We start from the raw sequence: 20,191 nt of genomic DNA, 5'->3' as shown, positions 1-20,191 counted from the left end.
CAAAAGAGGCTAGAATGAGTTTCCAAATTTGAGTAATTAGGCATTACATTGAATATCAAGCTGTCTTGGACCCCAAACATACAAAAGCGTAGGGACATTCTTCAAAACAGTGCTATGGCAATAGCAAAAAAGCCTCAGGAAATGACATACAGGGTGATTTTCCCAGCAACTGAAGTTTACTAGTCAAAAGCACAGGCAGCTGCTTAATATGGTGCCGGAATTTGGGGATCAGATAATGTTTAAATCTTGAGACTGAGTGAGAACAACTTTTTAAAGTCCTTACTACATCTTCCCAAAAGTATTATACTTATTCCCCCGTTTCACAATGTAGCTTTTACGAGAATAGGACATGTGGCAGGTACCCTTTTAAGACATCTATTTGGTGAGAATCTGGACAGTCCAGGAGCTTGCTCCATACAGGAAGGGCATGAGGGAACTACTGGAGCTTGATAATTCCAACAGCTTTCAGTGGTTCTCGCATGTTGAAACCTGGTTGGGTAAGCTAGGTCTAAGATCTTACTGGATCGGCCCTCACTCTGAGCACCCTTTCGAAAAAGCGATTAAAACGGAATAATTGGGAACATGTTACAGCCAACCTTCCTCAAAGCTCTAGGCTGGGGAGAATATTGAACGCTAAACCTTTGCCTCGTTTTTAATTGTTTCTTGATACTATACCGTCTCAGCTGGCAAAGGCACTCTTTATAAAATTCCAATATGACATCTTAGAAATCATATCTTACACAATGAAATGGAAAATTGGTATTAGTGAACCTAGAGATTAACATTGCATCTCGTGCCACTTCCAATCCAAAGAAAAATATACTGTACATGTACTGTTTTTTTGCCCTGCATATGAGAGGCCCATAACGAAATGGATAACATCTTTCTGGCATAACGTAGTTTTTAGGCACCATTTACAAGCCCTAAAGTGACACATCCAACCAAATAGTGTTCTCTCTGAGCAGTTATCTACTTGCAGTAGGATTCCAGTTGAAACAGAGGGGTCAGCACTTTTAATTTCTAATACATTTTTTTAAGACAACACTACAAGAGATATTGATTAAATAGTCCTATTTTCTATGCTTTTACTGTGTGCTTTGCTTTCTCGAAATACAATCTGGGACTTACATTGCATAGATACATTTAGATGGCCATAACAAATCATGTGCACTTTAATCTTTTTAATCCCAACTGTTACACAGTGATTGTCACTTATGGGCACATATGCAAGGTAGTATGAACTTAATGGAATCTTTGTTCAATGTATAATGTGTATTAGACACATACCTAAATGGAACCTGCTTGTGTTTAGCTCACAATATGATCTTTGAGGTTCTATTTGTGTTGAGCTAAGTCAATTTTGCTCAAGTCAGGAACTATGGAAAATGTTATTTAGAACTTTCACGAACTAGGTACAGTAACAAGCTTTTAATTGCACATAGTTTTTAGGAATTAGCGATTAATTGAGTGGTTTAGACCAAGTCCAAATAATATGAAGAATAATCTCATTTTTAACATGTTTTTTGGTTTTTACACTATTATATAGATGATTGACAAATGCTTTGACTTTTAAAATTGTATGTTGATGAAATTGTTTTCAATGTTTATTTTTTTTAAGGAAAGAAAGTTCCGAAATCAACTATTTCAACACTCAAATAATGCAAACGCATGATTGCCATCACTTATAGTGCTCTGGAGTGATAGAAGAGCACTGGAACCGAGAGCACTTGAAGGTATGTCCTTTTTTGTCAACTGAATCAGGGCAACTGGAGCGGTTAGTAGAATTGTAAAATTGGACACATCTTCATATTCAGTGGCCTAGTCAATAAAGAGAGCAACAGTTTACAAAGACCTCTCTGCTGAACAGTCCTCATTATTGACTGAGGTTCAAAACATGATTACTGCTGCAACAGCAAGGAAACCTCGGTCCAGGATGAGATATAAGGAGAGCAGAACGTTAGTATAAGCTGTCCCTCTAAGCGTCTTCAGAAGAGGGTAAAAAAGAAAGCATCCTGTAGCTAAAGTGATATGTACATATCTAAAGAGGAAATCCAGTGTATGTAATCCCATGTCATAAACCACATCAACTTCACTGCAATGGGGGCAGTTTCAGAGAAAGATGTAGCTTATATTTAAGACCAACAATCCAAATTTAGTATGCCATTGCATATCTCCTTCGTGGTAAATCTGACTTTGGAATGGAAGGGCCTGGAGATGATTTTCTCAACTTTATTTTATTTAAAGTATTTATATGACCATACCTAGCCACAGGGCAATCATTTGTTTTACATATAACATGTGGAGCATTTTACATGGAACTACATTGGCGAAGGACATTTAAAAGAACTTTATGAAAAGCACAGCAAACAGAATTGCAATCTTTAGTCAGTGAAGTATAGCTTAAAGAGGCAAAATGTTAGATCTTTTAAGAAAGCTAACAGCTCTGAGTTACATCTGATTAAGTCAGGAATGGAGTTCTAAAGTATTGTGGCATGACATGAGAAGGCTTGTTTATATGTTTTGCTTTTTTGAATTTGGGTTTTTAAGGATCAGTCTGACTCTGGTCCTTATATTCTGTTCATCCTGAATTTCAGTTTCTTATTTCATTAGAGGGAAAGCTATTATTATGTTATTTTTCCCTAGGATAGCCATTCAAAGTTTTAGGATGGGTGATACAGTCCAATTTCTTCATGCATGCAATAAGCTTGTAAGCCACATAAAGTAAATCTCTAAGCAGAGCAGAAGAGGATTTTGGAAGGCCTGTCAGCAATGTATTATCTTAGTCCAGGTGAGTGAGAGCTGAAGGTTGACTGTGCTTTTGAAGTGTGCTTGAGAGATTAAACAATTTAGTTGTTGAGTAGATGTAATTTATAGAAGGCAGATTTGGCAATGTTATCATTTAGATTTAAGTCACTGTTGATGATAAAGTCAAGAAATTTCATGAATAGGACTAGAGATAAAAAAAATGTGAAGAAGATTTAGTCCATTGCACAGTTTTTATTCTAGAGGTGGAATGTCATGTGAAGTGGATAAATACGGTTTTGGACGGGTTTTATTGTTCGAAAAATAATACATCGTTTCTGATGTTTCTATAGGAGGATTTTCAGTATAGTTAACGGGGTTGAACCTCTACTTTTCTGGACTGAGGGTACAAAGTTACCCCCCCCCCCTTCAGAGAATGAAGAAGCAGACAGGTGTCTTTCACTCTGCCTTATGATGAGTTAGGCTCATTCAGAGTCAGGGTGTTATGAGTCCTCCCAGAAAACCTCTTGATCTCAGGGGTGGGGTTGTAGTTGTGTGAACCCCAACCTCAGCCCCCAGAAATAGTAGACACACACAGCAGTTGGTATTTTATAATAAAAGGCCATTTATTAGGTACAATCTGCACATTCACCTTATATGATGGAAATTATGGTAATCTCAGCAGTCATTATGTAAAATATGGGTTGCAATCTATTTTAAGGCTGGCTGAGAAGCCACATGCAAATAGGCATCTTACAGCTCTTTGCCTTAGAGACAGTTCTCTAAAAAACACTCTAACAAAGGTTTTTCCTGTATGTCTACTAACATAAGAAGGGGACTCACTTAAGGTGATGCTAAGTCTGATACTCAGTAAAATCAATTTCTTCATCATGAGACAAACATTGAAAAAATATTATGATGTAGATCAACATAATTTCTGATAGGATATTAACTAATAGAACTAGCATGATTTAAAGTTATTTTGAAGTATCCAAAATGCTCTTTGGTGTTGTGTCTTGAATCTTTTAGGATGCAGAAAAGCTTTTCAGATTTCTATCCTGTGCACTGATGTAAATTGTAATTTGTCTTTATAAGCAGAACTATCCAATACATGAAAGGCCTTACTGGCCCATTTTTTTGCCTGGGATTAAAAAGATATTCCTGTTATGAAGTTTTTACGAGAACATTTTCAGTTAAAAGTAACCACGTACCACTTCTTGGACATTATCTGCTGCCACTGAAAAAGAGAGTGCAATGATGAATTAGGCAGACTTAAGTACAGCGAGAACAATCGTGGAACGCTACAGTTGTTTTCCCACTGCAAACATTAATTTCTTACTAGGTTTATTCTTTACTGATCAATGGATAATGAAGGGTTCTTTCTTGACCATGGTGTAGTGTCGCCATGCAGGGTACCTTAGCGCAGTGCTAGGACCATGCAGGGCGAGCTGAGGAGAGAGGTGGAAGGCGGACGGATGAAAGAGAATAAAGCAGGAAGGGGAGGGAACAGAAGAGGAGTAGTGGAGAAGAGGGAACGGAGTGGAGCAGGAGACGAAAAATCCTCCACAAATAAAGAAGTTGATTAAACCCACCGTGCCAGTCAAGAATACACATAAAACATTATTCAGAAGCCAGGGAAAGCGGAAAACCCAGCTGACTGCATGTCAAGGCACCCCAAGACCACATCACAAAAGAGACGCTTGCTGGCTGAAGAATACAGTCACTGTGTCATCGATCAAGCAAGACCACCAGCCTCCCCACTGAAAGTGATCACAGAAGCTACGACCAAAGATGCTACACTACAAAACATAATGCATCGTATTCAATCAAACTCCCTCAATGAACATGATTTTGTAGACATTGTAAGCCACCTTAAGTTCAGACACCAGAAGATCACCCTATGTGGCCCCAAGCCAATGGGATGGTGGACAGGTTGATGGCCACACTAAAGATGACCCTAAAGCAAACAGAACTGACCAGGCGAGACGTTCAACTTGCCCTGAATGAAGTGTTGCGAGCATATCGAACCATGCCCCATAGTACCATGAATAAATGCCCAGCTACCCTGATATTGAGAAGGACACCGCGCACCAGAATACCCGCTATGGATACCAAGTTGCGTCCAAGCCCTCACCAATATGATCACGCCACACTATCAGAAATAGACAAGATCAAGAACACAACACGCATTTGCAATGCAATAGGTCTCGCATTAGGAAAGTTTGAGCTATTGGTACTGTAAATGACATATTTTTTATTTATGTGATAGTTTTGAAAATAGCTAAATTAATAGTGCCAATAGTTTTAACTTTCGCAAATGTGACACCTATAGCATTTGTAAGGCAATATGTGTTGTATTGACGTGACTTAGATGTATTGATATTACAAATAACAATGGCTTTAATTTTTTTTATAATTAATACTTGAACAAAAGTTATTGTAATTTTAATGGCAATAGCTTAAACTTTTGTAAATAACTTTTGTGAAGATTATGTTCAGTGTATTTTATTGTGACGAAAATCCAAGAACAGAAGTGAAATATTAACATCTTTTTGTGACATTTGTAATAAAGCTTGAAACATTGAGAGAACATATTTGAACCAGTTGTTGTTGAATGGTTGCAAAGATTGATGCTGTGGTGGCGCTGAGTGATGTTGTGGTGACGACGAGTGATGCTGTGGCGTTCAGTGATGCTGTGGTAGCACATAGTGATGTTGTGGTGCCCCAGAGTGATGCTGTGGTGGTGCTGAGGGATGCTGTGGTGGTGCGATAGATAGAGTGAATGCGATAGATAGAGTGAGGGCGATAGATAGATAGAGTGAGGGCGATAGATAGATAGAGTGAGGGCGATAGATAGAGTGAGGGCGATAGATAGAGTGAGGGCGATAGATAGATAGATAGATAGATAGATGTAAATGTAAATGTATTTGAGCTTGTAAAGCGCACTACTACCCGTCCGTAGGTGTCCTGGCGCTGTATAACTCTGGGGAACCCGTCCTGGCTTTCCCTGTGGAATGGTCCCTGCTGGGAGTCCCCAAGGTGGAGCCAGGCATCCCCGGAGTTGATGGGGCCGTTGTGGAGATTAGGCAAGCTAATGCCCAGAGTTGCCGAGTGGAACCCCTGATTAGAGTAAGCACCGAAGCGAGAATTATCGAGTCCGCTGACCCAAGTCCACGACCCTGCCGCGTCGGGATTGAACCCTGGTCCCGGTCCGACTTCTGCTCCCGGGTCTGCCGCCTCTAACCAGTGGTCCACACTACTCCACATAGATAGATAGGTAGATAGAGTGAGGGCGATAGATAGAGTGAGGCCGATAGATAGAGTGAGGGCTATAGAGTGAGGGCAATAGATAGATAGAGTGATGGCGATAGATAGATAGATAGATAGATAGAGTGAGGGCGATAGATAGAGTGAGGGCTATAGAGTGAGGGCAAAAGATAGATAGAGTGATGGCGATAGATAGATAGATATATAGATAGATAGATGGATAGATAGAGTGAGGGGATAGATAGATAGAGTGAGGGCGATAGATAGATAGATAGAGTGAGGGCGATAGATAGATAGAGCGAGGGCGATAGATAGACAGAGTGCGAGCGATAGATAAATAGATAGATATAGTGAGGGCGATAGATAGATATAGTGAGGGCGATAGATAGATATAGTGAGGGTGATAGATAGATAGATAGAGTGAGGGTGATAGATAGATAGATAGATGGCGATAGATGGAGTGAGGGCGATAGATAGATAGATAGATAGATAGATAGATAGAGTGAGGGCAATAGATAGATAGAGTGAGGGCGAGCGATAGATAGAGTGCAAGAGATAGCTAAATAGATAGATAGATAGATAGATAGATAGATAGATAGATAGATAGATAGATAGTGAGCATGTGATAGTATGTAAAAGAGAATTACTGGAGTCCTATTGTATGTGCTTCAAAATGCCTTTGTAGATAGGCCCCACTGTGTATCATGTATATGCACATCCACCTCTCATGAGAGTGCTGTTAATTAGAATATTCAGAGAAAGCTGCTGCTTGCATTCACATGCACATTTATTACATGTAAAAAAGATAAAACAAGGTATGCAGTCATCTGACTACTAAAGATGGCATTTGCTGCCCTTGCACTTTATCTGCTGTAATTACAATGGCATCTCACCAGACCTGGCCATTGAGCCTTTGAGAGCCCTTCTAAGTGGATTGGGGAGTTTTATTTGTTGTTTTGCTTTAGAATCCCTGTGATCTAGCTATCCCGGGTTAGATCTGAGCCACTGGGACAGCTTGCAGCAGAAGAGGCTCCCTGAACTGTATTGAGGTGTTAAAACGCAACACACTCCAGACAAAGGTCTACAAGCAGATCTTATCGAGCCCCTTTCATATTCAGGGACGCAGACCAATTGGTTCTGAATTTACAAGCTCTAAACAAATGTCCGCTTCCTTTCATCTTGGGAGGGCGTGGTGACACAGGGGGCAGAGCGAAGTGACGAATAGTGAAGTATGTGCCTTTTACAACTTCCTCTGGGCAGGCAGCCTTCCAGTGAATTTACACAAATTAAGCATTGCATAGTTCTGATTTAATAAAAATAAGTGGATTTACTAAAGGATAAAGGGGAAAGAACTTTAAGGAAAGTGAAGGTTGATTGAAGGCGCTGGCAGCGTCCTGTTGCTCATTAAGGGTTCTCGATTGACATTTGTAGTCGATTTTGGTGGAAAGGGCTACTGTATTAATAACCGAGACCGGATTATCATGTTTCAGTATTAGGCTGCAGGAAGTCCTAAATGCATTTTTTTTTTGCCATGCACTTTTATTTGAAATACATGTTTAAATTTCATCAAAAATACACTTTAAAGTAGCTCTGTGTGCACATAAATCTTTTGGCTGCAAATCTCAAAGGAAACGTGCTGCTGCAGCATTTGAAATTCTTTTAAATATCCCCGCGTTCCGTTAGTCACCGGTTTATATTAAGCACCAGAGTGCACGTGATGCCTTAATTAAATAGTTGCCAAACCTACCTTCTGGTGAAGTTCGCGCTATATAAAATTTGTAAATGGAATTTCCATATGCATTAAGTGGGTGTAACTGCTCCTGACGAGAGCCCAGAGAATGTTGGCCCCAGGGGCCGAGACTCAAACGCGGCTCCCGGCTCCCCTCAGAACGAAATGCAGGGGCTCTAAAAAAGGGTGACAACACTGCGAAGCGTCGTTAACAACTGAATGGTCTTTCACCGACCTTTGAAGTACTCGGGTGCGGCTGCAATCAGACGGTCGCCAGCCCGGGGAGCTGTCTCGGCTCGGGCTAGCACACACAACGGGAGAGAGAGTGGTGAAGATACGGCTCTGACGAGTGGCAGCGCATATTTTGTCCCTCTTTGTGGAGAAAGTCTGTTACAAACACAAATTACCAAGGGCTTGTGTGTGCCCAAGACTAATATGCGAGATTGTTCCTTTGGGAGCACTTTTTTATGGTATTGTACACTGTGCGCCCCACATGTATGCAGTGGGGGAAGGGGAGGTGGGAGGGTGGCGGCCAGATGGGAGAATATGTTCTTGCCGAAAGCAGCATGCAAGACACCAATTTTATTTTCATAAAACATACCTACCTGTTGTTTATGTAAACATGTCAATAGGCTGTAAACTATGTTGCACTGTTTGTAATGGTAACAAGGAAATATTGCATGAAATGCTATTATATTTTAATATGGTAGTGGAGAAGGAAATATTTTTAGGGAAGTGGTAATAATCTTGCATTGCACTGAATAGAAATCATTTCCATGCGTGCGCTTTCGGACATGGTTTTGAGGGACTGACTATTCGTCATGTGGCGGAGTTCTTTAGTGCAGAGTCCGTCTTCAACCGGACTAGTCCTGACTTGTTGCTAGAGACCTCGGAAGGAGGCATCTGTACCCGCAGGGGTCGTTCACATGACCCTGAGGTGCAGAGCACTGAATTAATTTTAACCTTTTAAGCCGTTCTTGTCAGTGCGCGAGCCTGTCAAGTAGAGGGCCCACATCGGCCAATTACCTCCTGCTCCGTGAATGAGCCATTCCAAGACAATGCCTTAAGTCTGATACACCCCCGATTCCAGTGATCAGGATACATGCAAGATCTGCAAACAAGAACACAGACCAAAGCGCGCGCATAAAGGTACCTGGCACCCCACAACGTAAGGAAGGCGCTAACCCTGCACTCACAGAGGAAGGTTCCGAACCATGCACAAATGTAGACAAACACTACATTGAGAATGATAGAAACAATGAAATATGTACACATGAAGATAGACACCAAATACTGAAGAAGACAGACAAAATACTGAACAAAGATAGACAGACACAAACACAGCACCCAAGAAAACGTTAACTTTAGGAGACGGACACAGGCTGTGCACTGCAAACAGTAATGTAGACCCTGAAACCTGCACGCAAGAAGGAAACCGCTTTAAGAAGGTAGACTGCAAACCTTAAACAACGCAAACCGAGACCAAACTGTACACACAAGATGGAAGACAACAACCCATGCATAAATGAAGAAATATACAATCTATGTACAAAAGAAGAAAGCGACCAAACCATACACAAATCAAGGAAAACACCAAAACACGTGTGCAAGAAGAGAGATGAAAATGATGCACAAAAGAAGAAAGACACCAAACCACTTGACTAAGAAGGGAGATACAAACCATGTACAAACGAGAACAGGTACTAAAATATGCACACATGAGGAAAGACACAAAATCAGGTGCACAAGGAGGAAAGCACCATACCATGTGCAAATCTAAATAGGAACCAAATTATTTACATAACAAGCTCTTGGCATTGCTGTGGGGGGGCGGGGCGAGAGTGCATTGCTTTGAAGGCTGATGGCGGGGGGCGGGGGAGCAGCTTGGGAGGCAATCCATTGAAGTCTGGTGCGAGGCTGATGGGTTTGACGTGCACACGCGTCTCATGAACTGCACGTAATCCGCGCTTGGTCAAGAGTTTGTTTCGCCTAGTATATACTCGCTATTAATCCCTGCGGGATATAATAGCGAGACCTAAAAATGAAAGAATACACACATGCTCGCCGGTATGCAAAACGTTCGACATGGGTGCTGGCCAGTATAGAACAAAAGACAAAAACAGACAGCCGATACTGTGACCAACCCCTCCGTTTAATGAGCCGTAAAGGGACTACGGTCACTGTTGCGTCTGAAGACAAAAGAATCACTCGGAATGGGTCACACTTCATTCAGAAAGTACAACCCAGCAGTCAATACCCAGATGGAAGAGTCAGAACATAACACAGACGACTCAGGTCCAGAAGCCAAAGATCATGAAAGATTTAAGGCCTCGTCATGTCCAAAAGAGTCAAGAGAAGCACACCCTCCACACCGGCCACAGAGAACCATTCGACAACCCACTCGACTCATTGAAGAACTGTGAACAGGTGCGAACACTAAACATTTTAAGAAGAGGGGATGAGTAGTGTCGCCATGCATGTTACCTTACTGCAGCGCTAGGACCATGCAGGGCGAGCAGAGGACGGAAGTGGGAGGTGGGCAGATGAAAGAGGAAAAGCCAGGAAGGGGATGGAACAGAAGTGTAGGAGTAGAGAAGAGCGAACGCAGTGGAGCAAGAGACTGAAAGTTCACCTCAAATAAAGAAGTTGATTAAACCTACTGTGTCTGTCCCTTAATAGACCGCGACACATGGGTAGGAAACTATATTAATCTTACCAAATATCATGTAGATGCATTTCTCAGAAATGTTAATAATGGCTGTCTCCAAAACCAAAAAGCACTTAAAAAGCAAAAACTGAAAAAGTCTTCTAAAATCTTCTTCCGAGACCCCAACTCCAATTCAAAGCATATGACTGTCTTTATTTATGCTGGGGAGCCACTAAAGGTGTTTGAAAACACTTCCATGAACGTTGTCAGTCTTCAAAGCATATGACTGTCTTTATTTATGCTGGGGAGCCACTAAAGGTGTTTGAAAACACTTCCATGAACGTTGTCAGTCTTTCAAAAAGATTTATTTTATAAATCTACAACCCGTGAAACTTAAACATACAAATAAAAATGAAAATGTTATGCATACATATTTAAACTACATAAATAGTAATTGGACATGTGAATGGGCCTTTTGAAAAAACTAAATTCAATTTATGAAAAAAAAGCAAAACAACCTCTAGAATACATTCAAATACAAACATATGTTTTCTCCTGTGTTTGGTCTGCAAAATACAGTTTGAAATACTAAATGGTACATACTTCCATTTAGTATCTTTCCAAATAACTAGACCCTCTAGCCTACTCTGGATCCAAAATGTATGCAGGATTGAATTCAACTATTTCTCCCTGATATATACATATGTGGCAAACAAATTAAGTGCCATTCATTCATCTTCTAACTTCGTCAAAGGTATATGTTGTGGTAGATCTCAAGCCTCCATTACAAGTAAAACGATCTGTGCAAAGTAATTAGGCAGAACTTCATAGTGATTGACCAGAAATAGGATTTTGTCAACCTACATAGTCTTCTCTACCAACACTTCTGTGAATTACATTTTTTCTGAGAAACTAGAATCCAGCATTCTGTTGCAGTCAGTGGTCTCTCCGTATTCGAGAGCTTTATTTCAACCTTTGGTGGACCTGTTCATCTTTCCTTGTTCTGCCTGTAACATTTAAACCTAGTCCAAAAAGGTTTGACCAACTATATTGAAACTATTATTGTTGGTAAATAAGTTAGTATGATCTAATACATTCTAATACAATATTATTATGATGCCAACATTAAACTGCTTAATTAATTAGTGATTGAAGTTCGAGAAGTGTGCATCAGCTTAAATAAATTAAAAATAACATTACAGACTTGTTTCTTGTTGGAATGGTATGCATTCTGTTTTAACAATACTATTTTCTGTAACTATACTGTATGAGACTAAAACTAATACACTTTTAAAATGCTGCATAATAAATACATAGAGTACCATACCAGAAAGAGAAAAAATAATGGATCCTGGTTCCACACAATCTGAATATCGAATTCTGTGATACTGATTCTGTAAAGCCACTGCCACTTCATGATTCTACATGAAATTGGGAAAAAATTGACAAATTGTTTTTAAATTTACAATCAAATATTGTGAGATGATGGTATGCAAACTTTTACTATCCATATGTAATTTTCCTATGTCTATAATGCTTTCTCAAAAGGCCAGATGTTTAGGCATAATAAATAGCCAAGCATAAAAATAAATCTTGTCACTTCAATTTAAACAAAAAAAATGTTTTAGACTTTGACAATCTGACTTATTAATTCTTCATAATCACCATGGTTTTTACTTCATGAGAGCTAATGTGTCTACAGTATATCACCAATGAATCTTTAAAAAACCTATGGTCAAGAATAAATTAAAGGTTGTAAGTTGTTACCTCGCATGCCATTTCAGGAGTCATTACATGGGGAATACCTTTAGATCTCGGTTCCCTAAATCAGGAGTACTTTATTATGCAGGTAAGGTGGTAAGTAAAAAACATTTTCTAAGCTAGCCCTTGCAATACTTCTGTGGGGCCGCACGGGAGGGCTGCTCTGGGTCTCGCGTGGCTGCTCTGGGTCTCGCGTGACCTCATGGGAGGCCGCATTGGGTTCTGTGGGAGAACAGTGGGGTCCATTGGACAACATTTTTTTTTTTTGCCAAGGGTACCCATACCCTGCCCACTTGTATATAATTTTTTTTAGGAAACTCAAGACATGGGGATCAAGTTGCCATGTCCTGAAATATCATCCGGAGCAGATGGGTTAAAATAGGCCACTCAACCTATCAGAGTGGTTTATGTTTTTAACTCGCAGTACCACGGGACTGACCATCCAAATATTACTATATTTTTACCTTTAATTTCTCAAAAACAACTTAACAGACTTACATCAAATCACAAAAAGCATGCTTTTGTTAGAATAGAAATTATTTTGTTTGTGCATTGCACTATGCAAGTTAGCATTCGTGGCACCATTTTGTATCTGGGTGCCATTTTAAATCATGATTGAAACCAATCCTTTGCCATTATGGAGAAACTGCCTTTTGTAAGTTATGTTTCTTCAAAGCTTAGTTTTGATACAATATTGAATGCACTGTTTTTAGTAGCGCATACCTTTCTCACCAGATAGAGGCCTTCTCCGACTTGTCTAGTGGCGGGTACGGGCAGAACGACCTTGACTGCTAGATAGTGTATGCCCGGCCTCAGAATGGAAACTTAATTTTTGTATTTCACTGTTTTGCTGTATTTGTTTGGAAAATTCCATTGTGGGCGTGCCTTCGTTGGTCCTGAAATGCCCATAATATATTGTTGTGCTCTGCAGCACTCCTAGCAACTGGGCAGACTGGGTTCCACTTTGAGTGTACCTGAATAAATAGATATTGGTTGGCATTATCTACTGTCTGACCGACTGTTCATTTGGTACGGAAGGCTGATGGGTGTTCGTGAGTGACCCGTGTGACCCTAATCGGGCCACTTCCTTCACTTTATAAGTAAAGAACTTGTTTTCTGACAAATGTTGTGCAATTCAGTTCAGCCATTATCAGGTCTCGGCTCTAGACAGAGTGCATGCACTGTCTCGAAAAGAGACCTCTTGTATGTGCTTACTGAGCTTCAGCCTGCCCATAGGCTTGCCATTTGTTGGCTCCCTTGCTGTTCCATTATTCATTCTCTCCATTTGCCCATGGCATGAATGAATCATGCCTCTTCCTGTCTAGCCCTCCCTGAGAGCAGGGACCAATTACTGCTAAACATACGCAGGGCCCATTTTGAGGCAATTTTCTGGACTATTTGTTATTACTTTAATAGTGCTTTTCACAAGCGCTACTGTTTTTACTCACACTGTTCTTGGTTTTCTGCTCGAGCAGTCTCATTATTTGTTTTTGCCTCTCACAATCCCTCTGTGTTGCTCTCTCACTCCCTGTTCTTTCACTGTCTGTTGCTGCTTCCTCTCTCTGTCTCTAGCTAGTTTTTTTTGCAGTTTTTATTAGCGCTAACTCAACCCGAAGGGATTGGAGCGCAGCACATGAGCACCAGTTACATTACACAAGTATACATGAATTTCTTGGTAGCCCTGGGAAGATATACATTATTTGCCCAGAATCACAGGATGTTAAACCAACGCAGAGATTCGAACCTGGTTCCCCAGCACCAATGTGTGCAGTTCTGGGTGTTACACCACATCTTCTCTCCATCAGCTGGACAATGATCTGTCCAGACCTAGTTTTCACATGGGTTAAGTGCCTTACCTTTCTGCTGTTAGGATAAGTTACTTACCTGTAATCCTAGTTCTCTTCCAGGGGTTCCTCATCACATTCATAAGCACTGAGTATTCCCACCCATGCGCGGCGACCCCGGACAACTATAAAACATTATATATGAAAAAAAAAATATATATATATATATATATATATAAATATATATATATATATATATATAATTTTCCACACATCGATGCAGCCTGCAATAAGACAAAAAGGGCTAATCAATGCACTGACAAACACTGTTTTTGCCACCATACAATATAGAATATGGACAACAGGAGGAAAAGTATCACTTGAACTCTCTTTAATGAGTAGAATCCAAAAAGAGTACAGCAGTCATTATTAGCCTATAGGCTGCATTAAAAAACACTTTAATGCAGCCATGACCCCCAGTTTCCCATCATGCCTCAAGGGTGACAGTTAGGTCAGTTGTTCTTTGCGGAGACCCAAGGGTCAGGGCACAAAGATATGGTTTACAGAAACCTCATTCGCCTGGGGAGGCGGGTGGGTTACAGTGGCGTAACGAAACTTGAGGGGGGCTCACCTGCAAAGTGCATGAAGGGGGCCCCCTCCGACCACACTCTGCTGACAGGGTACTGGGCTGAAGGGGGCCCCTAGAGCCTGGGCCCCCCGCACCGCAGGGACTGCGGGGGGCTTTCTTACACCCCTGGTGGGTTGCTTATGACTTTGATGAGGATACCCCTGGAAGAGAACTAGGATTACAGGTTAGTAACTTATGCTTCTCTTCCAGGGGATCCTCGTCAATAGTCATAAGCACTGAATCAAATAGAAAGCCCATCCTCCGCCTACAGACAAATGAGTGGTGAACCAACCAAACTATCATAGCCGATTTAGCATTGAAACAAATTTCTCAAGGAGGCTTGGCCTACTTGAGTGTCTGCTCTGGTATCCAAGTCGAGACAATAGTGCCTCGTAAATGTATGAATGTATGAATTGATTTCCAAGTGCTGCTTTGCAGATTTCAGCAAACGGTACATTGTTCAGAAAAGCTACTGTAGCTGCCTTCCCTCTAGTGGAATGAACCTTGGGAATAGAACCAAGCAGTTTCTGTGCCAACCGATAAGACAACTTGATACATGACACTATCCATCTGGAGATGCAAAGCTTAGAGGCTGGGAAACCTGTTCTGGCGGAACCATAATTTACAAAACAGTTGATCAGATTTCTTAATAGCTTTAGACTTGTCCACGTAGAAATTCAAAACCCTTTTCAGGTCTAGAGAATGAAGCAACCTCTCAGCTGGTGTAGAGCGCTTAGGAAAACAGATAAGCAGCAAGATGTATTGGTTAACATGGAAGTCCGACACCACCTTTGCTTGTATCTCGCTCACCCTGCGGGTAGAAGTGATTGCAAGCGGCCTTCCATGTAAGGTGTTGGAGGGTGCCGTATGGATAGGCTCAAAAGGGGGAGACATGAGTTTGGACAGAACCAGATTTAGCTCCCAGGGATGTGAAGGAGTTCGGATAGGAGGGTAAACCTTCTTTAACCCTTGCAAGAAATCCTTTACCACTTGCAATTGAAAGAAATAAGGTTGAGAAGGTGACCGCATATATGCCGTAATGCCCGCCATGTGCACCTTTATGGAAGAGAATTTTAGGCCTGAACTGGCTAAGTGGAGGAGATAAGGCAAAATTACCTCCTATTGCCCCTTGGGAGACTGGAAGTCATTCTCTACACTAGAAATAGAAACGATTCTATTTAAAAGCATAAGAGTGTCTAGTAGAAGACCTTCTCTCTTCTTTCAAAATTCGCATGCAGTCCTGAGGAAGTCCTATGTGCCTATACTGGAGGACCTCAGGAGCCGTGCTGCCAAGTTCAGTAAGGGAAGGTTGGGGTGATGAATGCTCCCGTCCATCTTGGACAGTAGGTCTGTTCTGCACGCTAGTCTCTTGTGTGGACTTTCTGATAGGTGTAGGAGGTCCGGGTACCACCACTGTCGTGGCCAGTCTAGAGCAATCAGAATCATTCATGCCTTGGAAAGCTTGCTTACGACCTTCGGGGTGAGCGGGAGAGGGGTAAAAGCGTAAACAAAGCCCCTGGCTAGTTGGTTAAAAGGGCATTCTCTCTCGGCCTTGGCCAGTAGAACCTTGACACTTAGTCGTGTAGAACCCAGTCTTGCTGATCGTCAAAGTGAGGACTGGGGGAATCTGCTTAAGAGTTTTGCTCCCCTGGTAGATGCATTGCTGTGATCAACAGTTTCCTTGCTAGGAGCCAATGCCAGAGCGCTTGAGCCTCCAGGGACAGAGAACGCAATTGAGTCCCTCCATATTTGTTTAGATAGTACATAGTGGTTTTATTGTCTGTCTGGACTCTTATGGAGCTGGTTTGAATAGGGCTAAAAAAGCCTTGAGGGCTCCAGCATATTGATGTGGTCCGACTGTTCTTTGGACGACCACCAACCTTGATTCTGGAGGGACCCCATGTGTGCTCCCCACCCCTAGAGGGTGGCATATGTGATTAAAGATTGTGTTGGAGGAGGCTGATGGAAGGGAACTCCCACCAGGAGGTTTTCCTGCCGCATCCACCATTGGATAGATGATCTGGCTGCTCTTGACAGATGGATCTTGTCGTACTTGTCCTCCAGATCCTGCAGTAAAGGATTCAGCCTCAGCCTGGCGTTGAGGACGAGGTAGATGCAGGATGCCATAGACCCTAGGAGAGAGGCAACCTGTCAGACCCGAAGGAAGGTAGTGCGAAGGATTTGCTTGCATTTCAGAGTGATACATGATAGTCTCTGCTCTGAAGGAAACACTTTTCCTATAGCGGAGTCTAATATTGCACCCAGATAGTGTATCCTTTGAGTAGGATGTTGAACTGATTTCTCGAAATTGACATGAAGGCCCAGCCATTGGCAAAGGGCTAGAGACCGTTGGTAGTGAGTCCTCACAAACTGGGGAGATGTGCCCTTCAGAAGCCAGTTGTCGAGGTAAGGGTAAATAAACATTCCCTGGTGCCTTAGAGCAGCTGCTACTACTGCCATGCAGTCGGTAAACACTCAGGAAGCTGACTTCAACCCAAAGGGTAGAACTCTAAACATATAATGCTTGGCTCCCACCAGAAAACGAAGGAACTTCCAATGACGTCCGTTAACTGGGACGTGAAAGTATCCATCTTGCAGATCTATCAAACACATCCAGTCCCCTTGCTGGAGATGAGGATATATTTGATGGAGAGCCAACATGCGAAACCTTTCCTTACGGATGGATTTGATGAAAAAGCGCAAATCCAGGATAGGTCTGAATCCTGACTATTGATCTTTCTTTCTCACTAGAAAATACCTTGAGTATACTCCCCGACCTCGTTGAGATGCAGGAACTTTCTCTATGGCTGATTTTCGCGGGAGTGTGGATACTTCCTCCAGCAGTATTTGGAGCTGATAGCACGCGGTCTTCACTGGAGCGATCTCCGGAGGTTAATGACGGAAACGTAGAGAGTACCCATTCTGCAACGTACTTAATATCCATTGTTCGTTTGTGATGCTGCACCACTTTTCCAGGTGGTTGACTATACTTCCCCCCACTGGAGAGGGAAACGGCGATGGGGGAAAAGATTGTTCATTGTTTTTATGGAACTTTTGCTGAGGTGGCAGATTCACTTGATGCCCCTCTCCCTCTTGGGGTGAGATTCCCCAGATAGTGGGTACTTTTGGTGCCTCTGCCACTGAGGGGGTTGAACCCTCTGATGGAAAGGCCGGCGGTTGTATGGCCTGTATCTGCGCCTGAATTCCTTCTTCTTCTCAAGACCTACCGCTTTCAAGGTGTCTAATTCCGACTTCATCCTTGACATCTTGTCATCTTGTCATCTGTGTGTGTGCCGGCTCTAAGGAATAGTGGATCCTCTTCTGGAGGCCTGTATTTTTTCAAGATCCTTGTTGGTGCGGTCTTCATAGTTGCTGGAGATGCCCCAGTAACAGAGGCAACAAAGGACTGGCCACTGATCTTTGGTTTAATGTTACAAAAATCACGGAGGATGAACAGTGTGAGGTAGGCATATCAATACTAAATTTGTTTTCCCCCCTGGCCAATATATCTTGGAAGGTACTGACAGCATCCACTGGAGAGACCCTCGAAAGTGGACTGTCTGTTAGGGTCGGAGAATAATCACCTTTCGAAGACTTAGTCAAAGAAGGTGTTGAGGAAGTTGTCACTATACAGGCATGATATCGACCCCTCGAAGGAGTGGTAGGCGATAGATCTACTGCCTAAACCAGACGAGCCAGTGGTGACCTGTGTAGGGGACTGAAGTAGTCCTGTGGTTCTTGTACCTGCCCCGTTGTAGATTTCTGCCAGTGATGCAGTGGTAACATCCATCAAGGAGAGAGATGCACAGAGGGTGATGTTTGCCTCCTTGTCTCCTCTTGTGCAGGGGCCTCGGTCTCCTGTGGACGGGGACGTTCAGGAGATGAAGCTGAGCTGCTCGATGCTGTTAGGATAACCTCCGGTGACCTCGAGGCCGACGTCGCCGTGCGCATTGACCTTGATCGCTCAGAATATGTATGATGGGTCAACGTTGACTGGTGCAAGTGTCTTGACATCAAACGTGGAGTCAGTGTCTCTTGGATTACCAATGGCGATTGAACTCTCAACGTCGGCAGAGAAGTAACTGACCAAGAGTAGTGCACTGGCTACGTTTTAGCCTTCGACGTCGAACTCGACGACGCATGCCTTGACGTCGATCGTACAGATACCGATCGAGACCGATGTCTCGACCCCTAGCGAGGCGCTGCCGAAGGAAAACGTCTACTGGAGGCTGACCAAAGTCAATTTGGTGTGGATCTGGGCCTCGACGTTGATAATCAACGGGTTTACATCGAAGGAGGGGAGCGCCTCGATGTCGAATGTCTATGTGATGACACCAACGGAGTCCTGTGCCTCGTCATCAAACGTTGGGCCAAGTTGGCGATCGCTTAAACTACCCATGATGGCTCGGATCGCGCTGACAAAAAAGATTATGCTTCCCAGATTGTTATATTACTTCATGAATTTACTGATGATAATCCCACCCTCGTGGGATTATCACCAGCCTTAATAGGCTGGTGCAAGAGCTGATATGGGACGGGGCGAAATAGGGTATCGCTGGCCACATTGCAAAGAACTCCGGAGGAAGGGGGGCTAGGAGCCCCAGAGTTTGAATTATTTTATCTGTCGACCCAATTACAATGGCTGGCACAGTGGTTAGATGGGCCGAGTCTGGAACTCCTTCATACAGAGAACATGGACCTTACCTGGGAGAATCTATTGGCTGGGTTGCTACGTCCTTCGATGACTATCCAGGAGCCCTGGATGCTCCTGCGAGCTGCATTATAAAGCTGGAAAAGATGTTGTAGAAATATGAAGGGAATTCCGCTGTTTGCAACGAGTAAGCCCTTGGTGGGGCTCCCAGGAGGGAAGCCACCCACCTTACTTATGTGGGCTCAAATGGCTGGCTGGATGGAGGATGGGGTAACAACCGTAGGAAATTATTTCCAGGATGGGATGCTGATCCTGCTGGAGGACTTCCTGTCAAGATTCGACCTGGCAGGTGGCCAATTCCTTCCTTACCATGCAGTAATTAAAACATTTAAGGACCTATCGGGCAGAGCCCAACTGAAGTCACAAACTCACAAAACATTACAAGTGTTGGTAACTCTAGGGTCTGCCAGGCATTTGGTGAAATGGCATTATAGGGCGTTAATTGGTGAGGTGTAGACAACCTCTGGAACGGTTAGAAATAAGATGGAAGACTGCGGTGGGAAGAGACCTGCAGGACAAGGAATGGTCCCAGGTGCTGTGTAGCCCAAAACAAATATCCAGGAATGCGGCATTAAAACTCATTCAGTTTAATTACATGCATTGGGTTTATTTGACGCCCCATCGATTAAATGTCAAGCATGGTGGAGAAACTCGAGGATGTCCTAGATGTGCTTAGCTGGATGTGGGGTTCATACATATGACATGGGGATGTGCGCTGCTGCAGGGTTTCTGGGAAGCAGTACTGGAGCAGATAAATGCGACTCTGGGGAGACGGCTTACGTCTACTGTGGAGGTATGCCTCTTGGGACTTTTCCCACAACCGAAAGCTAAATGGGTGGGTTCCCGCTTTGCAGACCTAGCCCTGGTCTTGGCGCATAGGCAGATGGCTAGGAATTGGAAAACATCGATCAGTGATTGGCAT

General features: G+C 42.8%; 1 protein-coding gene across 3 annotated transcripts in view; it reads right to left on the bottom strand.

Moving 5' to 3' along the window:
* C1_1H1orf146 (chromosome 1_1 C1orf146 homolog) overlaps positions 1-20,191 on the bottom strand; it is a 378,199-nt gene that overhangs the window by 324,900 nt on the left and 33,108 nt on the right. For all 3 annotated transcript variants that reach the window (XR_013595255.1, XR_013595252.1, XM_078646325.1), the window contains exon 2: positions 11,713-11,806. Coding sequence is in view for 1 of the 3 variants with exons in the window: in XM_078646325.1 (XP_078502451.1) it covers positions 11,713-11,806 (94 nt within the window). In the remaining 2 variants the exon portion in view is untranslated. The remainder of the gene's footprint in view (positions 1-11,712; positions 11,807-20,191) is intronic.

This window comes from Lissotriton helveticus, chromosome 1_1, assembly GCF_964261635.1.
Source record: "Lissotriton helveticus chromosome 1_1, aLisHel1.1, whole genome shotgun sequence".
NCBI lineage: Eukaryota > Metazoa > Chordata > Amphibia > Caudata > Salamandridae > Lissotriton > Lissotriton helveticus.
This window is presented reverse-complemented; position numbering and strand designations above follow the sequence as displayed.